General features: G+C 48.1%; 1 protein-coding gene across 1 annotated transcript; it reads right to left on the reverse strand.

Annotated features, from left to right (window-relative positions):
• Window positions 1–380: 380 nt before the first annotated feature.
• Window positions 381–7,827, reverse strand: LOC147119338 (uncharacterized). Its single transcript, XM_085984973.1, has 2 exons — window positions 7,760–7,827; window positions 381–6,290 (listed from the first exon to the last, which is right to left on the reverse strand). The coding sequence occupies exon 2, from the start codon at window positions 6,180–6,182 to the stop codon at window positions 3,957–3,959; it is 2,226 nt and encodes a 741-aa protein (XP_085841099.1). The 5' UTR covers window positions 6,183–6,290; window positions 7,760–7,827; the 3' UTR covers window positions 381–3,956.
• Between the last annotated feature and the right edge of the window lie 1,725 nt (window positions 7,828–9,552).

Below are 9,552 nucleotides of genomic sequence, written 5' to 3' on the forward strand. Positions count from 1 at the left end.
CTGCCAAGGTCCGCGCATGCTCAGCTCACACTGCCCGGGTGATTGACGTGAGCTTCCGACCAATAGGGAGTGAGCAGGGCGGGGCTGGAGGAGCGAGCCGGCGATGGGTCCTCCAACCAATCGGGGAGCCTGAGGGGTGGGACTAGCGCCGGCTGATTGTCTGATCCGCAGGGCAGCGAGTTTCTCCAGTCCCTTGTTCAGGGCCCGGGGCCAGGGGAGGCTGTGGGCTTTTATTCCCCTTTTTGGACACAAGGCTCTTTGTCTCACAACACACTGGCTCAGGTTTTAATAAAGACTTTTTAAATTCATGAATAAAAGCAGATAAACCTCGTGCTTCTGTGGGGAATTTATTATTAGTTTCAGGAAACAACAACAACCACTTGTATTTATAAAGCGCCTTTAATGTAGTAAAACGTCCCAAGGCTCTTCACAGGATCGTTATAAAACAAAATTTGACACCGAGCCACATAAGGAGATATTCGGGCAGATGACCAAAAGCTTGGTCAAAGAGGTAGGTTTTAAGGAGCATCTTAAAGAAGGAGAGAGAGGTAGAGAGATGGAGAGGTTTAGGGAAGGAATTCCAGAGCTCAGGGCCCAGGCAACTGAAGGCACGGCCGCCAATGGTGGAGCGATTAAAATCGGGGATGCTCAAGAGGCCAGAATTAGAGAAGCGCAAATATCTCAGGAGGTTGTGGGGCTGGAAGAGATTACAGAGATAGGGAGGGGCGAGGCCACGGAGGGATTTGAAAACAAGGATGAGAATTTTAAGAATGAGACACTTGAGGAAAAGCAGGGAGTGGGGGAGGGTCAAGCCCTTATGGGACAGGGTCACTAATTCTGTTCTGTGACAGTTACTGGGACAGACTGTATCTCCCCCTCTCCTCCACACAGGGACTTGTAGTAGTTAAAGGGACAGTGATTCTCCTTGTTCTGTGAGATTGTAATTAAAGGGACACTACTCTGAGATGGCTGCGAACTTTTAGTGCCGCCAGCCTCTCTAAAACATCTTCCTGTCTTTGAAGATCTGTGTGAACTCGCTGGTGACTCAGCAGGTTGGATGAACTCTGAAACCTCTTTACACAGTCAGAACATTTAAAGGGTCTCTCATCGGTTCTGGGGCAGGAGGGATCTGGTTAACAGTGATCACAATATCATTAGGTTTAAAGTTGTTATGGAAAGGGACAAAGAAAAATCAACGGTGAAAATACCCAGCTGGAAGAGAACCAATTTCAGTGATTTGAGAAGGGATCGAGCACAGGTGGACTGGAAACAAAGATTGTCCAGGAAAACAGTGAATGACCAATGGCAGGCCTTCAAGGCTGAGATAGTTCAGGTACAAACCAAACATATTCCCATAAGGAGGAAAGATGGAGCGTCCAAAGCTAGAGCTCCCGATGACAAAGGATATCGAGGTTGGAATAAAACAGAAAAAGGAGGTTTATGACAAATGTCAGGTACAGAATACAGTCAAAAACCAGGCAGAATACAGAGAGTGCGGGGGAAATTGAAACAGGATATAAGAAGGGCAAAGAGACAATATGAGAAAAGATTAGCAGATAACATAAAAGAGAACCCAAAAATCTTCGATAAACATATGAAAAGTAAAAGGATAGTTAAAGGAATGGTGGGGCCGATTAGGGACCAAATAGGAGCTCATCATACGGAGGCAGAGGGCGTGCCTGAGGTACTGAATGAGTACTTAGCATCTGTCTCCACAAAAGAAGAGGATGAAGTTAATGTCGCAGTAGAGGAGGGGGGAGTAGAGAAATTGGATAAAAATGGATAGAAATGAGGTGCTAAATAGGTTGTCATCACTCAAAGTTAACAAGTCACCCGGTCCAGATGCGATGCATCCTAGATTGCTGAGGGAAGCTAGGGTGGAGACAGCAGAAGTTCTGACTACAATCTTTCAATCTCCCTCAGATATATGGGAGTGGTGCCAGAGGACTGGAGGGTTGCAAATGTTACACCCTGTTTAAAAAAGGGGAGAGGGATAAACCTGGTAACTGCAGGCCAATCAGTCTAATGTCAGTGGTGGGTGAACGACTAGAGACCATTGACAAGGACAAAATAAATTCTCACTTGGAGAAGCATGGGTTAATAAGGGATAGCCAGCATAGATTTGCTAAAGGTAAATCGTGTTTGACTAACCTGATTGAGTTCTTTGATGAAGTAACAGAGGGTTGATGAAGGTAGTGCAGTAGATGTTGTATATATGGACTTTCAAAAGGCATTTGATAAAGTACCACATAAGAGAATTATTCGGAAAAGCGAAGCACCGGGAATTAAAGGGCTGATGGTAGTTTGGGTATATAATTGGCTAAGGGAGAGGAGGCAGTGAGCAGTGCTGAGGGATGTTTTTCTGACTGGAGGGAAGTATGCAGTGGGTTCCCCCAGGGGTCGGGATTAGAACCATTGCTTTTCCTGTTATATATAACTGACCTGGACTTGGGTATAGGTGTACAATTTCAAAGTTTACGGATGATACAAAATTTGGCAACGTAGTAAATAGTGAGCATAGTAGTAGCAGACTTCAGGAGGACAGAGACAGGCTGTGAAATGAGCAGACACAAGGCAGATGAAATTAAATGAGGATAAGTGTGAAGTGATGCACTTTGGGAGAAACAACAGGGAGAGGCCGTATAATCTAAATGGGACTATTTTGAGGGGGTGCAAGAGCAGAGGGACCTGGGGGTCCATATTCACAAATCTTTGAAAGTGCCACGGCAAGTTGGTGAGGCGGTTCAGAAAGCGTATGGGATACTTGGCTTTGTAAACAGGGCCATTGAATACAAAAACAAGGAAGTTACACTAAACCTTCACAAATCACTAGGAACATAGGAACAGGAGGAGGCCATTCAGCCCCTCGAGCCGGTTCTGCCATTCAATGAGATCATGGCAGTTCTGCGATCTAACTCCATACACCCGCCTTTGGCCCATATCCCTTAATACCTTTGGGTAACAAAAACGTATCAATCTCAGATTTAAAATTAACAATTGATCTCGCATCAGTTGCCGTTTACAGAAGAGAGTTCCAAACTTCTACCACCCTTTGTGTGTAGAAGTGTTTCCTAATTTCACTCCTGAAAGGTCTGGCTCTAATTTTTAGACTATGCCCCCAGTCCTAGAATCCCCAACCAGCGGAAATAGTTTCTCTCTATCTACCCTATCTGTTCCCCTTAATATCCTGAAAACTGCGATCAGATTATCCCTTAACCTTTTAAATTCCAGGAAATACAACTCTAATTTGTTTAATCTCTCCTCGTAACTTAACCCTTGAAGTCCGGGTATCATTCTGGTAAACCTACGCTGCACTCCCTCCAAGGCCAATATATCCTTCCTAAGGTGTGATGACCAGAACTGCTCACAGTACTCCAGGTGTGGTCTAACCAGGGTTTTGTACAGCTGCAGGTTTTTGGCCTCAGCTGGAGTCTTGTGTACAGTTCTGGGCACCACTCTTTAGGAAGGATGTCAAGGCCTTGGAGAGGGTACAGAGGAGGTTGACCAGGATGGTACCAGGGATGAGGGACTTCAGTTATGTGGAGAGATTGGAGAAGCTGGGATTGTTCCCCTTAGAGCAGAGAAGGTTAAGAGGAAACCTAATAGAGGTGTTCAAAATGATGAGGGGTTTCGATCGAGCAAGTAGGGAGAAACTGTTCATTCTGGCAAGTGGGTCAGTAACCAAAGGTCACAGATTTAAAATAGTTGCTAAAGGAATTAGAGGGGAATGAGGAGAATTGTTTTTACACAGAGGGTTGTTAAAATCTGGAACGCACTATCTGAAAGGATGCTGGAATCAGGTTCCACAGGAACTTTCAAACAGTAATTGGACATGTACTTGAAGAGGGCTAGTTTGCAGAGTTCTGGGGATAAAGCTGGGGTTTGGGACTAAATTGGTCAGCTCTTTCAAAGAGCCGGCACAGACACGATGGGCCGAATCACCTCCTTCTGTGCTGTTAGATTCGATGATCAGTGTGAACACGCTGGTGTCCCTTAAGGCTCTTCAAACTTTTAAAACTCTTCCCACAGTCAGAACACTGAAAGGGTCTCTCGTCAGTGTGAACAAGCTGGTGTTCTTTCAGTTCCCCGGGGCTTTTAAAGCTCTTCCCACAGTTAGGACACTGAAATGGTCTCTCATCAGTGTGAACAAGCTGGTGTCGCTTTAGATCCCCGGGGCTTTTAAAGCTCTTCCCACAGTCAGAACACTGAAATGGTCTCTCCCCAGTGTGAACAAGCTGATGTGCCAGCAGGTTGGAGGGCCGAGTGAATGTCTTCCCACACACAGAGCAGGTGAATGGTCTCTTCCCAGTGTGTAGGTTTTGGTGTATCTTCAGATTCCCGGAGCTTTTAAAGATCTTTCCACAGTCAGAACATGTAAAGGGGTTCTCTCCAGTGTGAACAAGCTGATGTGACAGGAGGGTGGATGATTCAGTGAATCCCTTCCCACACACGAAGCAGGTGACCGGCCTCTCACCAGTGTGAACTCGCTGGTGTCTCTTCAGCTCCCCGGAGCTTTTAAAGCTCTTCCCACAGTCAGGACAGTTAAAGGGTCTCTCGTCAGTGTGAACAAGCTGATGTGCCAGCAGGTTGGAGGACCGAGTGAATCCCTTCCCACACACGGAGCAGATGAACGGTCTCTTCCCAGTGTGTAGGTTTTGGTGTCTCTTCAGATTCCCGGAGCTTTTAAAGATCTTTCCACAGTCAGAACATTTAAAGGGGTTCTCTCCAGTGTGAACAAGCTGATGTGCCAGCAGGTGGGATGACTCAGTGAATCCCTTCCCACACACGAAGCAGGTGAACGCCCTCTCACCAGTGTGAACTCGCTGGTGTCTCTTCAGCTCCCCGGAGCTTTTAAAGCTCTTCCCACAGGCAGAACATTTAAAGGGGTTCTCTCCAGTGTGAACAAGCTGGTGTGTCTGCAGTTTGGATGATTCAGTGAATCCCTTCCCACATTCAAAGCAGATGAATACCCTCTCCCCAGTGTGGAGGCGTTGGTGTTGCTTGAGCTCCCGGGGGCTTTTAAAACTCTTCCCACACTCAGAACATTTAAAGGGTCTCTCGTCAGTGTGAACAAGCTGGTGTTGCTTCAGATCCCCGGAGCTTTTAAAGCTCATCCCACAGTCAGAACATTTAAACGGCCTCTCATCAGTGTGAGCTCGCTGGTGTTGCTTCAGATACTGGGGGCTTTTAAAGCTCTTCCCACAGTCAGAACATTTAAACGGCCTCTCATCAGTGTGGACAAGCTGGTGTTGCTTCAGATCCCAGGGGCTTTTAAAGCTCTTCCCACAGTCAGAACACTGAAATGGTCTCTCCCCAGTGTGAACAAGCTGGTGTCCCTTCAGTTCCCCGGGGCTTTTAAAGCTCTTCCCACAGTCAGAACACTGAAATGGTCTCTCCCCAGTGTGAACAAGCTGGTGTCCCTTCAGATACTGGGCGCTTTTAAAGCTCTTCCCACAGTCAGAACATTGAAATGGTCTCTCATCAGTGTGAACAATCTGGTGTCGCTTCAGTTCCCCGGGGCTTTTAAAGCTCTTCCCACAGTCAGGACACTGAAATGGTCTCTCATCAGTGTGAAAAAGCTGGTGTTCCTTCAGATCCCCGGCACTTTTAAAGCTCTTCCCACAGTCAGAACATTGAAATGGTCTCTCATCAGTGTGAGCTAACTGGTGTTGCTTCAGATGCCCAGGGCTTTTAAAACTCTTCTTACAGTCAGAACACTGAAATGGTCTCTCATTACTGTGAACAAGCTGGTGTTCCTTCAGATCCCCGACGCTTTTAAAGCTCTTCCCACAGTCAGAACATTGAAATGGTCTCTCATCAGTGTGAGCTCGCTGGTGTTGCTTCAGATCCCCAGAGCTTTTAAAGTTCTTCCCACAGTTCGGACACTGAAATGGTCTCTCGTCAGTGTGAACCCGCTGGTGTGTTTGCAGGTGGGATGAACAAACAAATCCCTTTCCACACATGGAGCAGGTGAACGGACTGTCCCTGGTATGACTGCGCCGTTGAACTTCTATTGCAGACGGGGAACTGAATCCCTTCCCACCGTCCCCACCTTTACCCAGTTTCTCCCCGGTGTGATGGTGCACGTGTCTCGCCAGGTCAGGTAATCGGCTGAATCCGCGTCCACACAACGAACACGTGTGCGGTTTGTCATCGCTGCGATCGCTGCTTTCTCCTTCCATGTGCAAAGGCCGATGATATTCAGGTCCTGATGAATCCAGCGACTCTGTCAGATCTTGACATGATGTTTGGTCTGAGCTTCCCGCCTGTAACTGTCCACTTCTATAACCCTGTAAAATGAGTTCAGAAAAGGATCAGAGGCAAACTGTTGTTTAATTTTCCCCTTTCTGACCCTAGGGGCAGTGAAGCTGATTTTCAGGTCCCAGCTGCGGCACAGGTTGGTTGAAAGGATCAGCATTAATGGCGGCTGTAATACCCACAAGCCCCCGCGCTCCAGAAAGCGCTCTGTTGACGCTGAGTCCCGCGCATGCGTCTCATGGCCCCCGCGCTCTCCCTCCTGCTCCACAATCGCCCGTCCCGATCGGTCCGCAAGGCACATGCTCAGCGCACAAAACCCCGCGGTTGGGACATCGGGCGCGCATGCGGAGCCGCAACATTTGGTATGCGCGCGCAGCTCAGGTGGGGGCGAGTCCGTGTTTCGCCTCAGCCGTCAGGGAGGTGCGCATGCGCAGGACGACCCAACATTCTTCCTGTCAGCAATCACTCCCTCGTTTCTTTAATAAAAACAGAAACTGCTGGAGACACTCAGCAGGTCAGGCAGCATTTGTGGAGAGAGAAACAGAGTTAACGTTTCAGGTCGATAACCTGTCGTCAGAACTACTTGTTCTTTAGTGTCAGCTGTGACTCAGTTGGTAGCACTCTCGCCTCTGAGTTATGGGTTCAAGTCCCACTCCAGAAATTTGAGCTCAAAAATCTAGGCTGGCACTCTAGTGCAGTGCTGAGGGAGTGCGGCACTGTCAGAGGTGGCGTCTTTCGGATGAGACATTAAACTGAGGCCCTGTCTGCTCTCTCAGGTGGATATAAAAGATCCCATGGCACTATTTCGAGAAAGATAGGCTTGCATTTATATAGTGCTTTCATGACCACCAGACGTCTTGAAGTGCTTTACAGCAAATGAAGTACTTTTGGAGTGTAGTCACTGTTGTAATGTGGGAAAGAGCAGGGGAGTTATCCCCAGTCTCCTAGTCAATGTTTATCCCTCAATCAATGTAACAAAATGATAGATTATCTGGTCATTATCACATTGCTGTTTGTGGGAACTTGCTGTGCGCTAATTGACTGTCACGTTTCGTACAATACAACAGTGACTACACTTCAAAAGTACTTCATTGGCTGTAAAGCGCTTTGGGTCGTCCCTATAGAAATGCAAGTCTTTCTTTCTTCACTGCTCTCAGCAGCAACCTCTTCTGGCTGTTGGTTGACAGCCGAGAGTCTGCGCATGCGCAGGTGGTTCGGCGGTTTGGGTCGAGTCCGGCACAATGACCCCTCCCGGTCAACAAGGGTAATAACCGCGCATGTCCAGAGGAGACTAACCCCCTCCCCCACTCGGAGCTGCGCCTGCGCACTCGGATCCTGTCGGACAGAGCCGGCGCGGGGCATTCCGGGAAAGGCCTTGGTGTCGGTTACAGAGTCGCGATCGGTGACGCAAAGTGAGTTTTCTCCGCTCCGATTGGGTGGAGAATCGCGCGGGGTGGGGGGGAGGGGTGGATCGGGAGAGAATAAAGAGAAATAGAAAAACCTGGGAGTCCGCGAGACCCCGGACCGAGCGGCGTCAGTTGGACAGGTAGTGATCTCCTCGGGGACACGTGACCCGGACCCGCGGCCTGATTGACGGAAGCTTCCGACCAATAGGGAGCGAGTGGGGCGGGTTCTCCAACCAATCGGGGAGCCAGAGGGGCGGGACTAGCGCCGGCTGATTGTCTGATCCGCAGGGCAGCTTTTCTCCAGTCCCTTGTTCAGGGCCCGGGGCCAGGGGAGGCTGTGGGCCTTTATTCCCCTTATTGGACACAAGGCTCTTTGTCTCACAACACACTGGCTCAGGTTTTAATAGAGACTTTTTAAATTCATCAATAAAAGCAGATAAACCCTGTGCTTCTGTGGCACAAACTTTCTAATATTTTACAGAATTATAGAATGGTTACAGCACAGAAGGAGGCCATTCGGCCCATTGAGCCCGTGCCGGCTCTCTGCAAGACCACTTCAGCGAGTCCCACTCCCCGCCCTTTCCCCGTAACCCTGCAAATCTCTTTCCTTCAGGTACTTATCCAATTCCCTTTTGAAAGCTGTGATTGAATCTGCCTCCACCACCCTTTCAGGCAGTGCATTCCAGATCCTAACCACTCGCTGCGTAAAAAAGTTTTTCCTCATGTCACCTTTGGTTCTTCTGCAAATCCCCTTAAATCTGTGTCCTCTGGTTCTCGACCCTTCCGCCAATGGGAACAGTTTCTCTCTCTCTACTCTGTCCAGAACCCTCATGATTTTGAACACCTCCATCAAATCTCCTCCCAACCTTCTCTGCTCTAAGGAGATCAACCCCAGCTTCTCCAGTCTATCCACGTAACTGAAGTCCCTCATCCCTTATCCCTGGAACCATTCTTGTAAATCTTTTCTGCACCCTCTCTAAGGCCTTCACATCCTTCATAAAGTGCGGTGCCCAGAATTGGACACAATTCTCCAGTTGAGGCCGAACCAGTGTTTTATAAAGGTTCATCATAACTTCCTTGCTTTTGGACTCTATGCCTCTATTTATGAAGCCCAGGACCCCGTATGCATTTCTAACCGCTTTCTCAACCTGCCCTGCCACCTTCAATGATTTGTGCACACATACCCCCAGGTCTCTCTGTTCATGCACCCACTTTAGAATTGTACCCTTTAGTTTATATTACCTCTCCTCGTTCTTCCTACCAAAATGTATCACTTCGCACTTTTCTGCGTTAAATTTTATCTGCCACGTGTCCGCCCATTCCACCAGCCTGTCTATGTCCTCTTGAAGTCGATCACTATCCTCCCCACTGTTCACTATACTTTCAAGTTTTGTGTCATCTGCAAATTCTGAAATTATGTCCTGTACACCCAAGTTCAAATCATTCATATATATCAAGAAAAGCAGTGGTCTTAGTACCGACCCCTGGGGAACACCACTGTGTACCTTTTAGTTTTATTGCAGGCTGACAGAAGGTAGGTCCCTGGCCGCCTGTGTAGGTCTTTTTGTTGCTTCAGTTTGAGCTGGAGTGGAGATGGAGGAGAAGCTGCTGGGTTTAACCCCCAGGACTTCTGAGCCCAGGAGGACCCAACATTTTCCAATGTGAGACTGTCAAGGGATGTGGATTCTAGGGGAGATTAGGTTGTTAAACAGACACAGTCCCTACAATGTAAAAGAGTATTGTTTTAGGAACAAGTATTTCTGTGCAGGCTTTTAATCCAGTTTACATATACAGATTTGTTTTAATTCATTCTTGGGATGTGGGCTTCGCTAGCAAGAGCAGCAAATATTGCCAATCCCCAGTTGCCCGTTGAGAAGGGGGTGGTGAG

Source organism: Somniosus microcephalus, chromosome 4 (genome assembly GCF_052327205.1).
Source record: "Somniosus microcephalus isolate GS21.2 chromosome 4, FLI_Smic_1.0, whole genome shotgun sequence".
In the NCBI taxonomy this organism is placed as follows: Eukaryota; Metazoa; Chordata; class Chondrichthyes; order Squaliformes; family Somniosidae; genus Somniosus; species Somniosus microcephalus.